General features: G+C 42.5%; 1 protein-coding gene across 10 annotated transcripts in view; it reads right to left on the bottom strand.

The window, feature by feature from the left end:
- Positions 1 to 6,113: 6,113 nt before the first annotated feature.
- The window catches only part of Spata13 (spermatogenesis associated 13), a 331,833-nt gene continuing 313,549 nt past the window's right edge, over positions 6,114 to 24,397 (bottom strand). For 7 of the 10 annotated variants that reach the window (XM_078015685.1, XM_078015680.1, XM_078015683.1 and 4 more), the window contains 8 exons: positions 24,129 to 24,308; positions 23,581 to 23,766; positions 20,394 to 20,573; positions 18,189 to 18,421; positions 15,256 to 15,385; positions 13,432 to 13,804; positions 10,806 to 10,880; positions 6,114 to 10,180 (listed from right to left, as the gene is read on the bottom strand). In XM_078015685.1, coding sequence (XP_077871811.1) covers positions 9,963 to 10,180; positions 10,806 to 10,880; positions 13,432 to 13,804; positions 15,256 to 15,385; positions 18,189 to 18,421; positions 20,394 to 20,573; positions 23,581 to 23,766; positions 24,129 to 24,308 — 1,575 coding nt within the window. In that variant the 3' untranslated portion in view covers positions 6,114 to 9,962. The remainder of the gene's footprint in view (positions 10,181 to 10,805; positions 10,881 to 13,431; positions 13,805 to 15,255; positions 15,386 to 18,188; positions 18,422 to 20,393; positions 20,574 to 23,580; positions 23,767 to 24,128; positions 24,309 to 24,397) is intronic. The other 3 variants (XM_078015686.1, XM_040281322.2, XM_078015684.1) reach the window with 2 other exon arrangements.

The following is a 24,397-nucleotide window of genomic DNA, read 5'->3' as shown; positions in this document are numbered from 1 at the left end:
AAATTCATGGGACCTCCTGACAAAATCCAACCTCCACAGGAAAGTGCATATGGTTTCATGTGCCTCTCTTCCACGGTACCTATCATGGTAGGGGTTTTACATTTGATGTAAAATGTACCTGTAGGATTAAAATTCTGGCTCCCCACCTGACAGGATTTCCCACATTGTTATATTTTCAGTACCCAGTATTAAACTTGAAACAAATACTTATCAAATGAAACAAATATTATCATGGTAGGTATTTTAGGACTTAAAGCAAAATGAACACATAGGTTAGTGCAGCTGGTCATAACTCAGATCTTCATGTGCTGCTGACAGCAATGTAGATCTGCCCAACCTTTTGGAAAGGTAAAAAGCAAAAGACACCCTTATTTGTGACCCATCTCTAAAATTCTTCATCATGATCCAAGATCTGTGTGTCAAACACAGAGATGACCAAAGCCTTATCTACAATGGTTAAAAGGTGCACACTAAATAACATGTAGAAACAGAAGGTGATGTAGGAAGTAGAATGGTATAAACCAATAAATGCATATTGGTACACTAAAGGTAGATATTTTTATTTAAACTAAAGGTAAACATTTTTTCTAGAAATGGTGGGGTTATGGGATATTTTCCTGTTTAAAAACTTTTTATAGCACTACACATATATTTCTAGGTAAGTATTTTTTAAATAAAGATGCTTAGATTCAGTCATTCAAAATAACTAGCTTCTGCCAAACAAAAGACTATACCGCCATCTTGTGGAAGTCTCTAAGGATCACGGGGCCCAGCCTAAGGCTAAGAGTATTTTTTGGAAAAGGAAATACAGATGTTTCCCTTCGAAGTCACAAACTTACGGCATTTCTGGAAACTGACTTGTGTTTCCTTGGAGCCGAATCCATGAATAACCTGCACCTGCATCTTTTGTGTAACTCAGAAGTGACTGATGATAGGAGTCAAATCTTAATTCCAGTAACCAGGCTTTGTTGGGAGTCTGTGCATTACAAGTTATTCCACTCATAAACTTCCCTGTTAAATTGCCTTCGAAGTGTTCCATAGGTTCTGGTGTGTTCTATCACTCCAATGCAGAAAAGATCATAAGATCATGAAGGTGTCAAGTGAGAAAAACTCCATTTTGTTTACCAGCTAGAGAAGAATTAACGTAAAAGTAAATATTTGTCCTTCTATAATTCTTTTGAGTTTTGCATAGTTGGTGACAACCAAGCCCACATGCTGATTAAGGCAGAAAACATCTAACTTACTTATGCTCTGTGCTTAGCACACAGACAAACTTCAATGGATATTTTTAATCGAACACACTTTGCTCCCAAATAACCAATGAAAAAAGTTGTGGTAGTATATTAAAAATTTAGATGAGGGCTTGCGCTTTGATGTAGAACATTGAGGGTTTGCACACAAAAAAGTATATATACCTGAAATTTTATTAATGTTATTTTGAAAAAAAAAATGGCATATGTGCCTCTCACAAAACCATGGGTTGAATGCTCAGAGCGCTTCATTAGTTCAACCTCAGTGATCACCCTCAGCTCTGAACTCCTGTCTGGTCTTTCTCCAGAAGGCACTGGGGATAGGACCCCTTCTAAGTCTCCCATCTTTCCCTGTGAGCAGCTTCACACTCTCTCTCTCTTCTCTGGCTGCACCCCTACACCTCACGTGCTCTCCATACCTCACCTAGGTGGTTACCAATTAGTAACCACCAATCAAGTTTAATACTTTTTGAAGGTAGTGACTCCATCTTTTCACTTCATTATTTTTGATACCCCACCATCAAATATTTGTAGAATGAGTGAATGAATTAAATATTCTCTTAGTTCCCACTGTGTCTCCACAACCCTTCAACCCTTCAGGAGGGGTCTGGGTGTTGAATCGGAGCTCTGTCAGTCTTTGGGTGGAGATCGCTGGCTATCTCCAACATCCCTCTCACTTTCTTCCAGGCAATAGCAATTTCAGCTGGGCTTCTGGCTGCCCCCAATAGACTGCACTTCCCAGCCTCCCTTGCAGCCTGGATTTGACTATGAAACCAGATTCTGGCCAATGGAAATGGCAAAATGATGTGTGCAATTGTGGACTACAGAAAGGGGAAGGGGTGTGTCATTCCTTGGGTTCTTTTCCTTTTCCTGTGATGGGTGCACACAGGGTGGTGGGCCATGGTGGACTCCCCAAGGAGGGCAACAGTTTAGGCATAGGAAGAATCCTAGATTCCGTGCATGAGTCTTGCACTTACACCCCATCTTTGACAACTAAGCCCACATGCTGACTAAGGCAAAGCGTCAGCTGCCCAAGGTCTGGCCTCTCATCAGAAGTGAGGAGGGCTTGTGTCCACCCGCAGTCAGCCCAAGGCTCAGAGTGGCTGAGGACACATGGCACACAGACCCTCAGGCACAGTCACTGCCTGATGAAGGTGAGCAATCTGAAAGCATCAAGCCATAGTGCAGCCACCTGCTGAATGCTGTGGTCTGGACTTGGTATTCTGACATGGAAGGGGCAAAGGGACACAGACTGCAAGGGACTTGGGATTACTTGTTTTTAGTCCCAAATAAAGTAGGTTCTGACTTAATGTCTTACTTTTGAGTCTCTTCTCCTATCACCTATATTTCTCTCTCACTATTGAGTCTCTTGACACAGGGTTATCCAGTGGCCCTCCTGATTAATTTTCTGATTCACAGTCAAGGTTAAAGGTTTTCACTCTTCAAGATTCTTACTTCTGGGAAGCCTCTTTGGGGCCCCCACTTGCCTTTTGGGAGCTCTGTCTCTTTTCTTCTCACTTGAATAAATACTACTCTTTTACACTTTAAAAAGAAAAATCCTATTCTCCCCAAAGGCTGACTTAATACACATCTGCCAGAAACCAGCTGAGTGATTTTTACTGGGATTCCAAGCCCCTGCTTCCAGAATCTCAGCCTCCTTGTGCATAAAATGTGAGAGATGAACTAACACCCGACATCCCTCCCACATTTAGCAGCCAAAGAATCTAAATATCTCAAAGTTGCCTCTGTTGACTATATTTTCTTCCATGTGTTCTGTGCATTGTACATTTTATATTTCCTCTTCAACATATATTGAGAATATTTACTACACTAGCATAGCCATAAATGTAAAAAATGTACACATTAATATTTGTGTTAATTAGCCTGCAAGCTTCTCTAGAAAGCTCTCCTGAAAGGTCAGTTATTTTTATGGACATTATTGTATGGTTTTTCTCTTTTTCTCTCAGCTGGTTTGCAGAGTTCTAAAAATTTTTTAAGATCTGCTTTTCTCTCCTATTTATTCTCTTTAAAAAAATTTTTTTTGGTAGTTGTAGGTGGACATAATGGCTTTAATTATTTTTTATGTGGTGCTAAGGATTGAACCCAGTATCTCATACATGCTAGGCAAGTGCTCTGCCACTGAGTTATAGCCCCAGCCCTTATTTACCCTCTTAAGAATGAATTTTGAAACATCCCACTCCCCTTCCTACTACCCGAAACTCTGTAAGACATCTATTTTGCAAATGAGGCCAGATTAACTCTCACTGACATTATAACAGCTGTTTTAGGACCAGAAGCCTTAACCTGAAGGGGAAGAAATCCCCTCCCCATGTGCTTACCTGAACCCTAGGGCTGCGGGCTGGACCCAGGTGCTGTGCAAATCAGGAATCCAGGGCAAACTAAAGAAAATCACATCTTCCTGCCATACAATTCCCTAGAGGACATAACTGCAAAATAGCAGGAAGGGGAGGGGATGGAGGAAGGCACAAGATGTCTTGGAAGAGCTTCAAAATTCACGGCAAGGCTTGAGTTAGGTTGCTTTAGCTACTAGCACTCATTAGTGTAGAAAACTCCCTCCTCCCACCATTTTAATAAAACAAGGTGTTCCTCCACATGGAATCCGAAGGAAGTAATCTCCTCGGCAGGTTTCTTTCCTTAAAATGATGTTCAGGCTTTTCCTAAGCAACTTCTCAGTGGACCTATGGTCCACTGTGAATCAACAGGACAAGAATTAAGACTGTTAACAGTGACCAGGTCTTAGCTGGATCCTGATCCAGGACTACTATGGTCAAATTTCTTTGTAATTCCTTTTGCTGTTAGGTCTTTGGGTAGCTAAGGATTCAGAGTTCATTGCCTTCATACACGCTTCTCTACCTGCAGCTGAGAAAAACATGGTGTGACCGTTTCTTCAATGTCTTGCCGTTTGACTCTTCATTTTTCCTAAGTCTTCCCATTAACATTTATCTAAAACAGTTTCAGGAGGACAAAATTCCCCAAGTCTGTTTCTGGGAGGTGCAGGAGGCTTGAATGCAGAGGCCACATTGGGGGACGTATGCCAGTGAGGACAAGCCTCACTTTAATAGGGGCTTGCAACATCCCAACCCTCGTCTCCAAATGATTCCATTCCTCATCAGTACAGCAAACCAACATAAGGTCCCAGGGGATGGAACTGGACTTGCAGGTATATATTACCTGGACTTGGCTTCTTGGCCACCCCACGGCTTACACTCATCTCTTAACCGCTACACCCAGATACTTGATGTCCCTTCATGTGGTGGGGCTCCAAACAGCAATGTCTAGCTGCCAAAGGGATTCTCTGGCCACTCAAGACTTCAGGGCTGTGTGTGGCCCACCCTGCTCTGATTCCTCCATTCCCCAACCTATTTCCAGCCTGACCTCTCTCCTAAGATCCATGCTACATTTGCTGACTGGATAAGCCAGATGGTCAGCAATGCAAGGACGAGTCTCCCGGTCCCACTACCAAGCCACTCTTCGGTCTCCGTATATGGCACTCCCACTCACTCATCACATCAGGCTTGACCAGAGTCCTTCCATCTTTCCTATGAGATCCGCCAGGGCCACCAAGTAGCCTGCACATCCACCTCCTGCTCTTCTGCCTTGTTCTTATGCCTGAGCAACTGTCTCCCATGAAATCCCTCTGCCTCTGGTTTAACATCTGCCCTTTTTCACTGCAACCCAGCCAGCTCCTATATAGGACATCTTTGCTGCAACTTCCCTTAAACTGTGTGATCACATTAGGAAATCACAAGTGCCACCATGGGTCACAGGGCCTTGGCCATCCAACTTCAGCTTACCATTCTGGTCACACTGAGACCATGGTCTCAGTTCCATTTCTGCTCCTGACATGGTTAACCCAGGTGAGCTCACACCCTTTCCCCCACCAGTGTGTGATGCCCCTCGCAAGATACTCACCTTGGAAGAGGACTCCACTGTCATGGCTGAGTAACAGCTATGCAGCTCTGGTGTTGCTTAGTTCCCGCTGTTTTGTCACACCTATTTGTGCTCCTCTTTGACCCCACAAGCTCCTTCGGAAGATTCACACATTCCAGCTCCCCAGTGCATAGAGCAGGCAGCTAATACATGTGAATTCATGCCCCTGTCCTTCAATTATTTCCATTCCTATGTATGGTACCATTGTAGACCACCCTGTTTCCCACCCACCCACAGCCTTCCCTCAGCCCAACCCAAGGAGGGGCCAGCAGCTCACTCTGAAGTAGGTGGACCTAGGAGTAAACAACCAGCAAGAAGCACTTGGCAGCTTTCTTAGGAACCCTTTTCTGATTAGTCACAGCAAACAATGGGCTATTTACTTGGTTTTTCTGAGCGGTTAATTAGATAAGGAAATTCGTATCCACCCCACATTCAAAGGGTTATCCTGGGACCCCAGGTCACCTCCTAGTGGAGGCATCTTGCCTTGTAGCTGTTGCAAGGGGGAACATTTGGGCCACCCATATTCCATCCCTTGAAAAAGCTGCTACAACAAACCAGGACTTCTAGGCTGGAAGCGCAGCTTGCGAAGAGCATGCGGGAGGCCTTGGGTGCAGCTCCCAAAACCAAAAAGCAAAAGCAAACTAGGACTTCCTATTTCCAATTCTGCTTACATCAGTCTGATTCCATTAGTTTGTAGCTTTTTCAGTCAAGTGGCCCCTCGTGGTTCCCCTCAGAGCCTTCTTTCTCTCACACCTCCCCAGAGGTTTGATCTGATTGATTAATGAGTTGTTGCTAGAAGAAATGGACAGAAAAGGGTCTTCCCATCTCAGACTCCTGGCATTCATGGTCTCTTTCTTCTTTTTAAACAGAGCGTCATCTTATTTTACTACTCAAATGAATTACTAAGACCAGTTTGGGAAATTAATTTTAATATACAGATACAAAACAACAAATATAGATTCACAGCATTTACAATAAATCATTCAAATAACATTGTAAATAATTTTTTTCTTTTACAAAAAGAATTTCAACAAAAATACATATCAAGTTACAGTATTCTTGTAGACTAGACTTTAGCTGTCAAAGCTAATCCACCAGTTTGGAAGCATCACTGACTTATACAGACAACATCATCTTTATATGGATGAGTTAAAAATTACCAAAGCCTTGCAAAGTGGGTAAGCAAGTCATACACAATGGGTTCTATTATGTACAAAAAGACTAATTATTAAATTACAGAGTTGGTTTAAAGTATTTTCTAAATACAAATGTCAATGCCAATGTGATAACTAAAAGCAGTAACAAAAAGTATGTTCTACTAGGTAAATTTACATGAAACATTTAAACTTCTGTGTTTTTTTTTTTAAAATCCTTCCAAGACCAGCTAAAATTTTCCACTTTTTTTCCAAAATTTTTTTGTACTCCATTTGCATTACATCCTGAAAATAAACAAGATTAACAAGAATAGTTGCTGATAGTTAGGTGAAGCATATTACAGGGAAAACTTTGCTAGCGGTTTAATCTATAAGTTGGGTCCAACATCCCTGGTCTGTAAGCCATTCATTGAAAGGATGTTTATTCACACTTGTTGGCACTGTCCTTTTACATACACTTCACTGGTTTTCCTCTCCTTCATGCAAGAATAATACAGTAATACTCCCCCAGCTCTGGGCAATCAGGCTCTTCTATTCTGACTAGGAAAGGAGGTTGATTTGTATTCAGGAATATCAGCAATTTAGGCATGCAGAGATTGCTACCTGGCCAGATGCTGAATCACCTGGTTTTTACAAAAGATTTCGATTGTGAAGTAAATTTTGAAATAAAACACTTTTGCTATACAATAACATCACAGGATGTGGCATTAGTCTTCAAATAGATTACGTATAACAGGGTATAGTATTTGGATATGGCATTGATGGTGGTGATATGTTTTCAATAACAAAATCACATCTACCAACCGGAGACAAAACCCAGATTTACTGAAAACAAACCATGCACACAGTATCCCTTGACAGTGCTGGCAAACTGCTTGTTACCCTCTTCCTTGTTAGCAGGCCAAAGACAATGAATGTCCCTTCTCTAGGACTTTTCAAATATTGTTTAGAATGGCTTACAATTCACTGCAGGGTTCTCATCCATTTAGGTATATAAAAACTGAGAAAGCTGCTCACGGCCATTTCAACTGTCTTTCACAAAGTTAGCAAATTGTGATGCACTAATGAAATTCATCCAAATGTTGTCAACCAGTGAAGTCATCTAAGCCTGACTTTTAAAAGAAATTTAAATTTATTTTTTTTAAACTGGTACATAAAATCATAAAAATTGTACATATTTATAAGGCCAAAAAATAAAAATGCCCACCCAGGGTTGGGGGTGGAGAAGATAGATTGGGCAGTGGGTGGAGGTGGGGTTTCCCAATAAAATCCACACAGGCAGGGACTTTTTGTTGCCTCTTTTTCTCTCTCCAAGTAGAACATGACTTAAATCAAAAAGGAAGTATGGCAAGCTGAAAACAAGAATACCTGAGGCCTTCTGTTCTTTTAGTAATAAAACCCAAGCTAGACAGATTTAAGAAGTCAAAGGATGTTCTAGCCTTTAAAAAAATATATATGTTAGCAGTTTTCAAAATCACCTCAGAATCCAAGTAGAATCCACCCAGGCCAGGTATATAATCAAATGACATCATCAAATGACCATCACGCTTTATAAAACTGATTCTCACAATCCCAGGTCTTGAACTGACCTTGACTTAATCAAGACATGTCCTGGTGTTCAGGATTCTCTGTTATGGAGTCCATGGAGGTAGATGGGTACTTGAAGTTAGGACTCAGCTGGGAAACATGTTAGGACTGATCACAAAACCTTAAAGCCTTTGCTCACTGCCAATTGGTCAATACTAGCAAATGGAAGCCCTCTGACTCCTTACTCGAATGAATCCTCACTGAAAATGTAACATAAGTAAATGATATTTTTACTACCTTAAAGCAATTCTCTTATATTACATTAAAAACAACAAAAACCTGTTCAAAATTGCTGTACATACAAACAACTCTATTTAGCACAGAAAAGTAGTTTTCAAAATATATCATTACATTTTGTTAGTAAAAATGTCAGTTATATAAATGCAACTGAGGTTGAAACAGTTATTCATGGACACTCACATATACACACAACCAATGCATGAAGCCATAGCACCTCTTCTGTCAAGGGACCTGTGGTGAGAAAGAAGCAACCCTGAGGCTGTAAACCACAGGGCAAGGCAAACTCTCAGCAAGCCAATGTAAGCAGGCATTTGAATAGTCACAAAATGCCCTAAGGGCCCAGCAGAGAGGTCCAGAGTTATGTTTTCTTGATGCATGAATAACTCTGCATATGGCAAGGCAGGGGAGAAGGGAGAAGGGAGAAGGAAGTTAACACCTTCCTCTTTAACTTTGTAGACTTGTTTATTCTCAAGCTTGGGTCTGTGGGGGAAGAAACTTTGCAAGAATAGCATACAAAAAAATGAGCTTCTCAAACAGAAATCCACAAACTATGTGACACAATATCCCCTAGTTAGCACAGAGTGCAGAGCCTGTCTTCTCCAGACTAAAAGTAACTAAAAGTTACTTTCATCATACTTCTCAGTATAGGCAAAGAAAAGGAGATTATTATCTGCAGGCATCAGCCTGTGTGGCCTCCATTAAAAAGAGACTCCTATCTTTGAGCCTAGATATTTTGCTAAGGTGTCTTTCACAGCCAGTGAATCTCCACCGTTTTGAGTTTATAGGACAAAGGCAGCTTTAAACCCCAGAGAAGCAGGATTGTTCTGCCCTGTGTTTTCTTCATGGGTTCTTCCGAGTTGCAATTTTACTGATGAAGACATCGGAGACAACTATTGGAAGATGCGCAGGATGTTTTTAAGAATGCTTTCCAACTGGCGCATTCTCATGTCATTAAAAAATTAAAGTAAATGAGCTTTTATATCGCAAACAGTTGTTCGAATGCTGTTTCTTGGTTAGGATGAATGAGAGAGATGTGATTTCTGCTCAGGGAGTTACACAAGGCACACAGGCAAGTGAGGATCCGACTTGCCAAGGACAAACAAGCTGGCCTTGAAAGTAGCATGACCTGGAGGATGCCTCAGTGCCCCCACATCTCAAGCTATGCTGCCACGAGACGGATGTAATTTTCCCGACTAGCTTGAAGAAGAGGCACCTTGCAAGATGAGGCCTGCATTTGGCAACTGTGTAGACACAGGTGACACGAGGGAACACCCTGGTCATCTCCAAGCAGCTGTTGATCCCCTAATACTACCAGAGGGAGTAAAAGCTCACCTTCTAAGTGTGACCAGACACATGGTAGGGAGAGGCAGCATTATAGCTACTCCCCATCGTTGATTCCCTTCAAAGTCAAATGCAGCCTCAATCCTTAGCACTGAAAAGCTCTCGGTGCTCTGGAACCGCAGGAGTGTCCCCATCTCTAGTGGGGCTTGTGGAGCTACCACAGCAGCATTCCTGTAGAACTTGATCCTGGTTCCAAGGTCCCAGCCACCTTAGAGTGCTCCTTGGGGCTTCTCATGCAGGGCAGAGCCATGTGTCATGACCTTCTCCTCCTTTCCACGAAAGCAGCAGGATCTCTGAAGTGAAGGTGAGTCCAACTCCTTCCTTGAGCCCCCAAAGAAGTTTTCAACACTGGGCCCAAGAAACTTTCCCTGGGTTTCACACAAAAGAAATAAACATGGTTCTCCTCTTCAGTCCCTCGGGGGAAGGATGGGCCTGCTGCTCACTTCCTGAAAGGGGCGAGTTTATGGAAGGTATGCCAGAAGAGGGAAGGCTTTCTCTTGGGTTCTGCCAGGGCAAACACCTGTTGCTGGGGGATGCTGGTAGGCACGGTGATGTGGCGCTGGTGGAGGGGATGCAGGTTCTGGTGCGGCGGGGCAACAGGGCATCCGCTATAGTCTAACTCCGGGGGCGGGGGAATAGAACATTGATTGAGAGTCACTCAAGAAAACCACAAAGGAAAAAGAAAAATGTCAAGACTCAAAGATCTTAGCTAATTTTTAGCATTAACCAAAAGAATACTGAATAGCTATCCTAAGAAATGGTACATTCCAATTCCACATGGGGAAGCCTGGCATAGATTATCTCATTTAATCCTCTTAATACCATCCAGGTACGGAAATTGAAACCCAGAGAAGTTATGTAAATCACCTATGGTCACACAGCAGTAAGTTAAAAGAATTAGAACTGGGTTGGAAAGCAAAAACATGCTTTAAATGAAAACCTGGAGCTCATCTCGCCTCAGCTAAAAGCCTATTCTGCCACCGACTAGTTGCAGTTATTTGCAGACAAGTGTTTGATTTCTCTGTGCCTCAGTTCCCTAATTTCTTTCTTTTTTTATTAGCTACACATGACATTACATTGACCTTGGCAATTCATACATTTGAATCAGTTGGGGTATAACTTCTCATTTTTCTGACTGTACAGATTGCAGAGTCACATTGGTCATACAGTCACCTATATACATACAGCAATCATAATGTCTATTCTATAGTTCCCTAATTTCTAAAAAGGGGCAACAGTACTAGATTGTTATAAAGAATAAAATGAGTCAATATAGCCTTACCTTTTGACTTTCCATGTCCTGCCTTCTGAGCATTTAACATGGCGAGTTTCTTTTGATTTTCTGAAATTTCCATTCCTGTATTAAGAAACAAATATGATCTATATTCAAAACGGGATGTTTCAGAGCAACACCTGCACCACAATCTGAAGCAAAATCAAGGGTAGAAAGACTGTCCTAGGGTGGCTTCTTAATTACCTCCAAAGCCAGACATCACCAAGAATAAAATGGGTTGCTATGAATAACCACAGAGACTCTGTGTAAAGCCAGACATTCTTGGGCAAGTGTTCACATGTGGTTGCCCTCACCACTCTACTGCACAAGGCCCTAGGAGGAGACAGTGCAGCCAAGGGGCCCAGGGTTTGCTCCCTGTGTGCAGAGGGAGTTCTGTAAGGCCGTGATTCTACCTGAACAAAAGTGCTGTTGGAGGACTGGGTACTGGCTCTACTCCAGCTATATGCATGTGTGCCCTGAGTATCCTTTATGCTCAAGTTCTGCAGCAAAGGAACAAGGGTGTCTAGTGTCTGTGCACTAGGTGAACTGGGTGAAAATAAGCAACACTAGAAAAGCTGAGGAGATTCAGAGAGAGGTGGAAGACTGAGCAGCAGTTGGTGCTGGCCCCATCTTCTCCAGCAGGGAGCAGGAAGCAGAAAGCCTTCCCCCTGGAGGCAGGTACTTCTTTTGATCAGACATCATATGGGCTCTGCTTTCACTTCTCAAATTGCTCTGAGTAGCCAGAGATAGTGACATACATCTACAATCCCAGCTACTCAGGAGATTGAAGCAGGACTGCAAGTTCAAGGTCAGCCTAAGTAACTACCTGAGGCCTGTCTCAAGATAAAAAGGGCTGGGGGATGTAGCTTAGTGATAAGTACACCTGAATTCAACCCCTACTACCCAAAACAACAATAAAGCCCTGAGTCACTCTTGGGACCCAGACTCCAACTCTGCATGACCCTCCCTCCCCATGACCAGCATCTGTCCCTGATTGGTACTGATGTCTCCTTCAGGCAAGACTCTGGCTCCTTGGCATTTCCTGCCTTCCAGGCTGTCACAGACAGCCTGGGCTTGACCCCTTCAGTGTCTGCCCAAGTATCATGTACCCAGACTGGCATAATGTCCTGGGCAGAGGCTTGGGGCCCATTTCATCCCACAAGCACCCAGTTCACAGCCTTCCTGGCCTCATCCATCCATCCCCCTACTCATTCCCCTCATTCATTCTTCTCTCTGAATATATTCTTGCTTCTGACAATGGCTTAGCCTGACTTGTAAATCCTTTCAACTCTAAAACAAGACCCCACAAAAACCCTCCCATGAGTGAGAACAAAGCCAGAGTCAAGGCTCAAGACAGCAGCTGGTTATATGCAACACGGGATGACTAGGTTTCCCTCCCAGCAGTGGGTGAGGATGAGCGGGGCAGCCCCTGAGCTCCATCCTGGACCCCAGGATCTTTGCAGTCTGGGATGACTTGGGCTGCAGAGACAATTTTCTTTCACCAATTTCATCTTTAAGGACCTTCAGTCCCTGTAGCACCCTGACTTCCCTTCAATAAGATGCACTCACGACTTTAGTGTTTGGGGGACTCTGAAATTTGGGTTTAGAGATTGTGGTGCTACCATCATTAAGGCCACATGGCAGCTTCAGTCTCATGGGGCCATGCAATAGTTCAAGATCAGGAGAGACTGTGAAGACAAACCAGCAGTATAGGTCAAGTATCCCTGAAACGCTCAGGATCAGAAATGTGTCACATTTCAGATTTTTCACAAACTTTGCACAAACACAATGTCATATTTTGGGGACAGTACTCAAGTATAAACACAAAATCCACTATGTTTCATAAACCCCTCATACATTGCCTGAAGGTAATTTTATATAGTACTTTTAGTGTTCCTGCATTCCAAGTGCAACTTGTCACATGAGCCAGCTGAGGAATTTTCCACTTGTGACGTCATGTTGATACTCAAAAAGTTTCTAATTTTGGAGCATTTTAGATTTGGGATTTTAAAATTAAGAATGCTCAACCTGTACAAGCATAACAAATATGAACAAGCATGGCTTTAACTGTAATGTATGGAGCATATTTCATGGGTGACAACAACAGAAAAACATAAGAGGCAGAATTGGGTCTGGATAGATGGAGGCAGCAATGTAAATTTGAAGTGTTCTGCACTGCTGAAGCCTCCAGAATCATCTGGTACTTCTAATGGCCTGGGGTGGTGGGGGGTAGGGGTGGGGTTGCCATAGTACACCTCAGTATCTACAGTCACGCTAAGCTGGTTTTAAATGCTACTGTGCCACATGGTAAGAGTGGGCTGCTTCCTTAGGTTCAAGTTCTCATCTGTAAAAATGGCATAATAAAAGCAACCACATCCCAAGGTCTTTCACATCTCTATAAATGTGGAACAGAGTAACTTGCATAAATATCTAATAAATACTGTCTGTGGGAACCACCTCTGTCATCTTAGGTTTTGGGAGCAAGTTCAGAAGTATTTAGAATTTGCAAATCCTTTTTTCCCAATGGTGGGATTTAGCTCTGAGGGAGTGGACTGGGAACACAGTAAGCATGAGAGGCAAAAAATGAGGCTGGAAAGCAGAGGCTGATAAGCCCTGGGTGCCCAGGGCTGCTTACCCATCTCCTGGTCCTCCTGCACCCGACGCCTCTCATCCGCACAGGCCTGCAGCCACTTTGCCTTGTCTTCCTGTTTTTTGGCACAGAACAGGTGAACCTCGTCTGTGGTCCTACTGACCAGCTTGAAGGCGTTTCTCACGTTGAGGTTCCAGTCCTTGTCCCGACCATCCTCCACATCCACAAGCTCCATCTCGTCCATGTCCATGCGACCCTTGTAGTACAGCATGTCCCTGCGTAGCAGGTCCTTCTTGCAGGACACCAACTGATGGTCAAACAGGAAGAAGGTCCGCTGCTGGCTCTTGCCCTGCTTAGTGATTTTGGTCAATTCCCCTGAATGAATCAATTCTGAGCTTCGGTCTAGAATATCCAATCCCTGGAAGGATGAAAACACACTTTCAGATCTTCTAATTCTGATTCCTTTGAGTCTTTGAGACACAGACCTATAATCTCTCTTGGATTTTCCAGAGACGTGAATCCAGAGACCACCCACTGCCTGTCTGCACAGATAGGCAGGCAGGACCCCAGAAGTGATAGCTTCAGATCTCAAGTGATAGCTGAATAAGACTGATCCTTCAAGAATAAGGAAGCATCAAGGAGGTTTTTTCCAGTACAGGGACACAGTGGTGCCACAGACTCCTGTAAGCTTTGAGTCAGAAACATCACAGCTCCCTGACTTGTCTAGGGTCTTGGAAACAAAGGTCAGGCAGCAAATTGCCACTGAGAAATTAGTAAACTTCTGACACTAAATTATTCCCTAAATGTCAGTTCAAAATGAAAAAGAAAAACACTTCCACAATATTTAGGTTGGATCTAATCCAATGTTACTTTATAATATTTGGTATGACACTGGCCTTTGTTTTATAAGATTTTACTCTCCTTTAATCCCAGTCATACATAATATTTTTTGGAGGCAAAAGAGCTTAACTCCAAAATAGTTCTTCTATTTACTTGCCTGAAGCAACTCTGTGCCCTAGATTCTTCACATACAAAATAAGGGAGTCTGAGGCCTGTCCAAGCTTCAAAAAATCTAAAAAAGTCTTTGAAATGTAAGTATTTCTCTCCCACTTTCACCATTAAAGTCTACTTCCATTAAACTTCCAACTCCTCACTCCAAACTCTCAATCCTCTGGGAGAATAAGTTCTTTTGACCAATGAATGGATGTAGGAAGAATTCTTCTTGGTCTAAAAACAATCTGAGTGTGGCTGGCTTATTCGTAGGAGCAGCAATATGGCACAGTGGTTACCAGCAAAGACTCTGCAGCCAGGTTGCCTGCTTGGTTTGAATTCTACTGTTTGTGTCCTCAGGCAAGACATTTAACCCTTAGCTCCATTTCCTCCTCTGCTAATTGGGTGTAATAACATTATCTACTTTATAGGACTGCTAAGAGGATTAAATGAGTTCATAGATGTAACTGGCTTAGAACAGTGCCAGACATGAGGTAAATAAAATACAGGCTCTAACTATTGTCTCTATTTGCAAGCATACATGTATTTAATATAGGTATGTATAAACAAAAACAGCAGGCATATTTTTTAGACGATTATTATTGGCTAAAACAGACAGTACATTTGTACTGTATTATATAATGCCCACAGTGGCATATGGGGTAGGTAATAATTTCCTTCTCAACTTAGGAATCAACATGCATCAAAATACACGGACCATTAATAGTAATGTATATCATTAAAGCCAAAAACAAAGTGTCAATCGCAGGATGTTCAAGTATATCATCACCAGGTCAAAGGTGCAGGAAAGGGTGGAGGGGCATTGTGTGTGTGTGTGTGTGTGTGTGTGTGTGTGTGTGTGTGTGATAGTCCACTTACCTCCCAGCCCACAATGGACACCTGCCAGCGAGCAATCTTATCGACGCTCTCCAACTTGCGTTTACGCTCATTGATCAAACAGGCCACATTCTTCATGGCCTCATAGGCTGCCTTTATATTGTTGTAATCACTGCAAAATGGGAAGCTAATTTCAATCACATAACACACAACTCACAAATGAGGACTGACAAAATTATGCTCTGGATCCCTGATTTGTACACTAATAGTCTAGACAAAGTGGCATTTAAATAATAGCCATTGTTCCCTTCTCCTTGTTTCCCCATGAATAGACTACAGTTTGCATAGGTTAAGGAAGCTGGCGGAATGCAATTCAGAATTCTTTGGAATAAGAATGTTTTCATTCACTTCCCAGAAATCACAATGAATGAAAGTAAATGCCACAAGAAAACTAAGTTTTGGTCATGGTGATAATACAGAAAGAATGGTCTTCATTATTGCTTTGATTTTGACATAGCCAGTTCTGCTATACAAAGTACTTTAAAAATCACTCTAACCATTTCAAGAGGACTGTTGCACCAAGTCTTCTCTTTCCCCTGTTCAGAAAGGGCCATGAGAGGATACAAGCCACAGTCTTAAGTGAGGAATTGTGTCTGTGCTCACAGAACCTTTACCTCACCAGTAGGTCTTCATTTAGAAAACACTAAAAAGTGTTTTCTGGATGCTGCAGCCAAACTAAAATAACCCCCTAGCTAGCCCTCATCCCCATGCCTCTAAAACCATAAGTACTGAAAACACTGAAACCGCAGTTCTAATCTACACAGGATGCAACACAGCGGTGTCTGAAAGTGTCACAGTCAGATTTAGCTTAGCGTTGATGATCTGGGGATATGTAAAACCAACCATCCAGCTGACGGCTGAACTTTTCAGTCTCTTATGGTGACTAGCAGGACAGACACAGCCACAGGGTTAACTCAAATGGACTGAATTAGAATCCTCCTGCACAGCCAGGGAGAAAAGCCTTGAAAGCAGATGCTGCTGTCTTATCTACCAAACACAGAGAAAAAAAAAAAAAAAAAAACCACAGCGAAACTCCATTCATTTACTGATAAGGCTGTGGGTTGATTCCATAATTTAGCTATTGTGAATTGTGCTGCTATAAACATTATGTGACTGCATTGCTATGATATGTCAGTTTTAGATTTTTTTTTGAAATACCAACATTTGCCATAAAGCAGATCTCACTGTCTTTACACAGGACTATTCCCACAGAAGCAGAGCAGAAAAGAGGAACAAAAATGATACATGGGGGCTGTCAAAATAACAGGAGTGAATGCCCCAGAGAGGTCTTTAGAAAAAAGGTGCAAAGTAAACTTTTTGGTACAATCCTAGGAAAAAAAAAGTAGAATATAAGGCTCCTCTTTTTCTCTTTTTCTTTAGAATTTTTGCTGTCTTACTTAAGACAAAGAAATGGGCTTTTTGCCATTTTATTTCATATATTTTGTTAATCTGTTTTATATATATATACATGTGTGTGTGTATGTGTGTGTGTGTGTGTGTGTGTGTGTGTGTGTGTGTGTGTGTACAGAACAGTTCATATATATATTTATAAATTATTTTGAGGCTCTAAGCAACTTAAGCAAGATACTATCTCATAATAAAAAATAAAACATCTGGGACATAGCTCAGTGATAAAGTGCCCTGGGTTCAATCCCCAGTACAAAAGAGGAAAAGAAAAAGAAAAGTCACTGTTGAAGAGTGGTGTGAACTTGGACTACAACTTCTCTACCTTGGAATGCAGTAAGCTGCCGGTGCATGTTTTTCAAGGAGGCTTTGCTTCTGAATTATCTATTTTCTCTAGCTCCTTGTCATGATGCCTATTCATTCTTTTAAAAAACACTTCCACAAATTAGTGGCTCTCTCTTGACATCCACGTTTGTGTTTCCTACTGAACTTTTCTGACTTTTCCACTGGAGACAGAAAGATACGTGCGCTTACACACACACACACACACACACACACACACACACACACACACACACACACACTTTGGTTCTAATTCTTTAAACTAAGTCTAGTATCTAGGCCTAGTGTTCAGGGGCCATCTCTCACTCTTCACCTTCCAATCTATTTATTATAAAAGCTTCCCTTTTTAAGCCTGGTCTCTCCACAAGAGTTCAGAGGCAGAGAAGGCAAAAGAATGATTCACACTCTATACTCTGCAGGTTGGTACAGTGATCCTCCTTATCCAGGTTAGTCAGTCCTTCCTTATCTAGTTGTTTTCAGTGGTTTCAGTTCCCCATGGTCAACCTTACTCTGAAAACATTAAATGGAAAAATCCAGAAATAATTCATAAGCTTTAGGTAACTTTTATTATAGTATTTTTGTTATAACTGTTTTGTTATTGTTGTTGTTAATCTCCTACTGTGCCTCATTTATAAATAAAACTTTTTCAGATATTTAGATACAGGAAAGAACATAGTCTATGCATCTACGTAGGGTTCAGTAGTATCTGTGGTTTTAGGTATCCATAGAGGTTTCTGGAATGTCTCCCTCTCAGATACAGGGCGACCACTATAGTCACACCTGTCTACTTAACCAATGAATTCATTAACTACTACGAAAAAATATTCATCCAGTATTTCTAAATGGTAAGAAATAACAATATAGTAAAAACCTGCACACACTCATGACACAGTTTAAGAATTACCCTCATGTTTTTATATCTCTAAAAATGCCTATTCTGGAGCCTCTTCAAATACCCTATAAGGCTTCTTCTTTTTTTTTTTTCTTTAGAATTTTCAATAGTTGACAGTCATAAACATAACTAACCCTTACCCTAAAAACCAACAGCTCTAAAGATTGCCATTTATATCCATCTGTCCCAGCCACTGCAGAAACACTGGGTAGGCACAGGTTCAGGGCAATGCCATCTCTGCCCATCTGCCCTGAAGGTCCCATGGCAGTTCCCTCACCTGTGCTCCTGCGTGGTGTACTTGAGCAGCTCTGCCAGCTGCAGAGGGTATTTGCAGATCTTCTGCACTGGCGTGAGGAGGAACCCATCCAAGGCGATGTCAATCATCTGCTGGAGCAGGCGGCAAGCTTCGAAGAAGTGCCTGTACTTGCCCTGCTTCATAAGGTTGGAGAGCTCCACGCAGGCTCCTGGGTGGTTGTTGCAATACTCGGAATAGATGGCAAAGCCCTCTTGCTGGAGGGGGAAAGCAGCCTTATCAGGTTATGGGTGACTCTGGGTCATCTAAGGGGACACTCCTGAAAAGGAGGAAGGATCACTGCAGCAAGGACAGGTCATGAGACACAAGGTGATCCACACCATTGTGTAGTGGCTTCCACACCTGGGCAACAGCAATGGGCACTGGCAAAGGCTCTGGCTTCTGTCATGGAAAGATGGAGGAGCAGGACCTCTGCCATCCCCTCTTCATCCAGCTTGGGTTTGTAGATGAAGTGGCAGAGAAAAAAGTGTTGCCGGAAACCCGATTCTCTCTAGCCAGCTCCTCTTTACTTCTCTGATAAGATCTTTTTATTTTTGAGGGGTACTGGGGATTGAACCCATGAATGCTTTACTGCTGAGCTATACCTATAACTCCCCCAAGTCTTTTTATATTTTGAGACAGGTTCTCGCCAAATTGTTCAAGCTAGTCTTGATCTTGAGACCTCCTATTTCAGCCTCTGGAGTTGCGAGGATTAGAGGTATGCTTCCCGGTGCCTGGCTCACTGATAAACTCTTTGACTCCATGCCTCCTTCACCTCCTCCCCACAATTCTGCCTACTTCTCCCAGGCCTGATTTTCACACATGTCACTCTCCTGTCTCAAGAAAGACCATCAAGACCATCTACCTTTCTGGATTTCAGAGCTGCATTCTTCCCTTTCTCCCTCCCTTCCTCCACCCTTTGGGTCAACAGGGTATCTGCATTCCAGGCCCTGTCCCTGGGCATTGCTCCACGTCCCTGAATGTCGCCTTTCCCTGACCCTCAGCTACTGGGCAGTACACTCACACGTGTTCAGCCCCCACCAGAGCTGCCTTTCCTTCCTTCCCATGCCTGGCCCTGCCCTGCTGGATGGCGGAGGCTTGAGTGTGCTCCAACACAGAATGTCAAACTAAGCCCCTATTTCCCTAGAAAACAGATTTTCCTAAGCTTCTTGTTAATTTTTGAGACTCAAAACCCTGTAAGGCAGTTCTGACTATTGGTTTTTTTTTTTTATTTGTTTGTTTGTTTTGTCACCTATAACCACTTGTCACACTTTCCTCAAAAATACCCCTTCTGACAAATCTCTTTTCCCATCTCCCAGTCCCTCACCAGGACCCTCCCTGGTGGCAGCAGCAATTCTCTCTAGGCCTCAAGACACTCACCAGCCTGCTCTCCTGTTAATTCCCTCACCTCTGAAGCCTCTCTGTCTTCTCCTCTACAAGGACCTGCTACTCTGACCTCACAGCTCTATTATAATGCCCTAGATATGCTCCAGGTACCTAGAGGGCCCATCTTCACACCAGAACATGATGATCAGCAATTTAAGGTCTACCCACCCTGAGGGAACAGCTCAAAAGCTCTCAGGCCCAGGACCCAAGAACTGAAAAAGTGGTGTTGCTGTCACTAACATTATTACTATGATTATTCCCTGACTATTTTGGCTGGAAATGAAATTGTCTTTTCCTGAAATCTTAGTATATAAGATAATAATAGTCAATGACTGGTAAATAATGATAAACTCATGTCACTGTTAGTGAAATGTTTTGAAACAATCACAATGTCACATGCCAACTACTTAGTAATGTGTGACCTTGGGTCACTTACTCTCTGGGCCTTGGTTTCCTCATCTGTAAAATGGGGAAGATAATCATTTCAACCTAATGAATGTAGAGGAGCCAATGAGAAACCTCGGAAAACAGTGCTTGAAACATAACAGACACTTAATGGATACTATTACTCCACATATAATCCCAAACTGAACAAAAAGATATTGAAAAAATTGCCTTGGGGTATTGAGAAACCACCCAACCTATTTTTACAAGTGACATCTCTATTCTATGGAAAATTAATCAAGCAAACAATTACAGCAACAAACCAAAATAAAGGAAAAAAGACTCCTATTTTTAGTGGAGTCTCATTTCAAAATTATTACTTAACCAGATGTTATTAGTAAAGAAGCATCAGTAACATACATGCTGAAGGAAGCAGGATCCTATTTCACTTAAGTGAGGTTCCTCTTTGTTATACTGTTTCTCAAGGTCTTTCAGGAACTTTCTTTGGAACTTGTAAATGTCTTCAATGTTTCCAAAAATAGTGGCTAGCTGTGCAACAGTGAACATTCCCGTGTGCTTGCGGCACTGTCGAATATAGCCCTGCAAAATACAAAAGCAACCTTTTTTATTTGAAAAGTCAAAGAAATGCAATGCTGAGGATCAAACCCCAGGCCGAATACAGGCTGGGAAAGTGCTCAACAACTGAGTATATCCCCACCCCAGCATAAATATTTAGGGGAAAAATAAAAAAAACACAAAAAGAAAAGTGAAAAGTTTCATGTGGTTGGATTTAAAGCTTCCAGAAACTAGTTTCAAATACCAGAACTTAAAAATTAGTACTGTCACACTAATCTAAATTCTTAAAGACAATCATTCTCCCATCCCTAATTCTATTGCACAGCTGAGAACCCTTGTCAAACATGGAATGTGACTGCTTACTGAATAGCTAATGCAGCTCTGCTCATTGTCAATCATGGCAAGACGCCAAGGACATCTAACACAAGGATTCCACTTTCACTATACAGCAAAAATGTGTACAACTTTAATCAGAGGACTGCCCTAACTAAGAGTGCTAATTAATTTTCTTACTCTACCTCTGAACCACAACCACAGTCCCCAAACTGACCTTTGCTTTTGGTATGAATTTTAACAGGATAATAACACAATGCAATAGTTCAGAGTGCAGGCTCTGGGACAGACTGCCTAGGTTTAAATCCCAACTCTACCACTTTACTTTCTTGCCTCAGTTTCCTTATCTGCATTAGGGGGCTAAGAGGATTGCCCAATAAAAACGGTTAGTAACTGAGTTAATCCAGGCAAAGAAATGGAGCATGATAAATATTTGACAATGATTAGCAGTTATTCTGATTTTCCTAAAATGCCATTTTATTTTTTGTGACTTTTTTTTTTTTTTTTTTTAATCAGAGCTTTACAGTTACACATAGTAGTTGGGTGCATCCCAACAAGTTCATACGTGCATGGGATTTGATTTCAGTTCATGATCTCCATTTTTACTCTTCTCCTCTGCTGAGGGCCATTACCAAGTAGGAATGATGCATCGAAATTTCCTTGCCAAGCGTACCCCATGCTGCTTAGAGGACATTTGATGGAACATTGCATGCATGCTTTAATAAGGTGACCTTGCTCAAGGACCAAGGCGGATTCGGGTTTAGAGCTGATCAGGTTTGAGGAAGTAACCGGCTCCTTGAGTTTAAGGCATTGCCAGTTTAAGATAATGGGTTTTAGGGAAGTTGGAAGTTGAAGATTATTGCTGGGATTAGGGTGTTCCTGCTGCTTGTTCCCATTGAGTTCTCGTGAGATTAAAATGGGATTTGGAGAGAGCCTCGTGGAGTAGGTGGTTTGTGGGGAGACGGCAGAACGTGTTTGCCCCTGGACCTGTGTGGAGGCGGTGTGAGAGCGGGAATAAAGAATTGCTGTTTGAACCTACAAAGCTGTGAGTGCCTCGTGATTCTGGTGCCAAGCCGAGACATTGGCTTTGGCACTCCTCCCCTCCCTTCTTCTCCTTCAGACTTTCTTTCATTTATCTATTTATATTTGATTGGTTCCTTATGTAATCTTATCCTTCTCTGCCCCTTTCCTTTATTTTACTCTAGTTACTGCATATGAAGGAAAAATCTGACCTTTGAGTTTCTGAATTTGACTGATTTCACTTAGCAAGATATTCTCCATTTCCATCCATTTATTGGCAAATGCCATTATTACATTCTTTGTTATGGCTGAGTAGAATTCCATTGTATACATACACCACAATTTCTTTCTTTCTTCTTTTTTTTTTTTTTTGGTAGTGGGAATTGAACTCAGGGGCACTCAACCACTGAGTCACATCCCCAGCCCTATTTGTATTTTATTCAGAGACAGGGTCTCATTGAGTTGCTTAGCACCTCACTTTTGCTGAGGCTGGCTTTGAACTCGAGATCCTCCGGTCTCAGCCTCCCCAAATGCTGGCATTACAGGCATGAGCCACCACGCCTCAACACAATTTCTTAATCAGTTCATTTACTGATAAGGCTATGGGTTGATTCCATAATTTAGCTATTGTGAATTGTGTTGCTATAAACATTAGGTGGCTGTATTGCTGTAATATGTCAGTTTTAGATCTTTTTGAAAAATACAAAGGAGTGGGATAGCTGAGTCATATGGTGGTCTTTATATGTCACTTTAAAGACACTTCATTCACCACACATTGACACAGAATAAGAAGGTTGGCACAAGTAAGCAAAATATCAGTAGGTCCATGTGGCAGATTGTCTAAGTACAGAATGGACAGTACTTTGCCTTAGCTTGTCTCTAGTGCTAAATGGTCACAGTTGAATTGATAGTGCAGATCTCAGCATTCACAGCTAGGACAGCCGGAATGATCAGACCTGGCAGGCCAGAGCTCAGCAGAACACTCAGTCAAGGTCTACAAGACACACAGCAATAGGGGAGAAAGGAGCCTTGCAGACTCACATCTGCTAAAGTTCAGTTCTCTGAAATTAGGACAAGAACATAAAATAAATGATTGCTGAGGAGAATATCATGACACCATAAAATATAGTCTAGGATAAAGCTTAAAATTTTTTTCATCTGTATCTAATGACTCTGAATTTCATCTATGAGTCAGTGATTATACACTGGGGGCTTGGAGAAAGTGACAACCTTCAACTGTAAAGTCAAGTGAGTTCTGCAGAAGTCAATCACTTTAAGTACTCCCAGGAGTTAAGTCCTGAGGGAAGAAGTTGCAAAGTGCCCTTTAAAGAGGACTGGCTACTCAGAAGGCTGAGACAAGAGAGTCCCTTGAGCCCCGGAGTTGGAGGCAAGCCTGGGCAAGGCAGCGAGACCCCATCTCTGTGTATACATAGTCATTTATATATGTATGTGAATAAATAAGGACTGGCTACAAGAGCAGGTAAAACAGCCACAGCCCATTAAACTCAGCAATGTAGATAGCAGGTGTTTAATGGATCTGGGCAGGGGCTAGATGGGCAGGAGCAGAGGTAAGGAGAAATGAGAAGTATAGGAAAGTGTGCTTATAAGGAGGAGGTGGGGTCGTGTCCTGCAACCATGAGCTCTGACCTACAGCAAGGCCCTGGGGCCTGCACCTTACCTCGCAGATGTCCTTGAGGTGTTTGATGTACACCCGTTCGGTGTTCATGATCTCCTGGATGACATTTGTCCGCATCTGGTGCTTGTTCTCAGAGTGCTTGTGGTGGCTTGTGCTGGTATCCTCCTCCTGCTCCTCGCCATGTGTACTGCTAGAATTCTCAGACAGCTCTTCCTGATTGACTCGAAGCTGCAGTGCACACACACGTGACAGGTGATGTAAGGAAGGAGGAGGTGAAGACTTTGTGGCTTCCCACTTGTCTGTGACCAGTTATGAGAGTGGCCTGGTCCTAGCTTCCATCTTTATGGCCTTAGCAGAGCCACAGCCCTGCCAACACACTCCAAGAAACAGCAGCATTGCCAAATAATTTGTTTACCTTCATTAAATTTTTTATTTGGACTAAACTGATTTCTTACAGGTTTAACTGGTATGTGGGACCGAAACAAAAAATTACCAAAGAACTAGACCTGAATAAGGGGGAGATCTGCCTGAAAGGAGTCTGCTGTTACACCTCAGATACTTCCAAAAAGCACAAAGGGCCACACACTTACTCTGACAAAGCTTGCAGGGAACCAGGCCTCCTTATCCTCGTTCCGGCCCCACCACCAGTCTTTGTTCGAGGCTTCCAGGACCTGGATGACATCCCCAGCCTTGAAGCCCAGTTCCTGGTCATCCATGGTCACATGGTCCCAGAGAGCTTCTGCGCAGACCACGCTGCCATCGCTGATCAGCTGGAACAGAGACAGGACAGGCTTCATGTTAAGAACGGGCAGGAACAAGGAAGCTACTGTCTGAGCTCTATCTTGGTGACTCTGACCTC

The sequence above is a fragment of the Ictidomys tridecemlineatus genome, chromosome 6 (assembly GCF_052094955.1).
Source record: "Ictidomys tridecemlineatus isolate mIctTri1 chromosome 6, mIctTri1.hap1, whole genome shotgun sequence".
In the NCBI taxonomy this organism is placed as follows: Eukaryota; Metazoa; Chordata; class Mammalia; order Rodentia; family Sciuridae; genus Ictidomys; species Ictidomys tridecemlineatus.
Note: the sequence above shows the minus strand (reverse complement) of the source record. Positions and strands in the feature narration are given on the sequence as shown.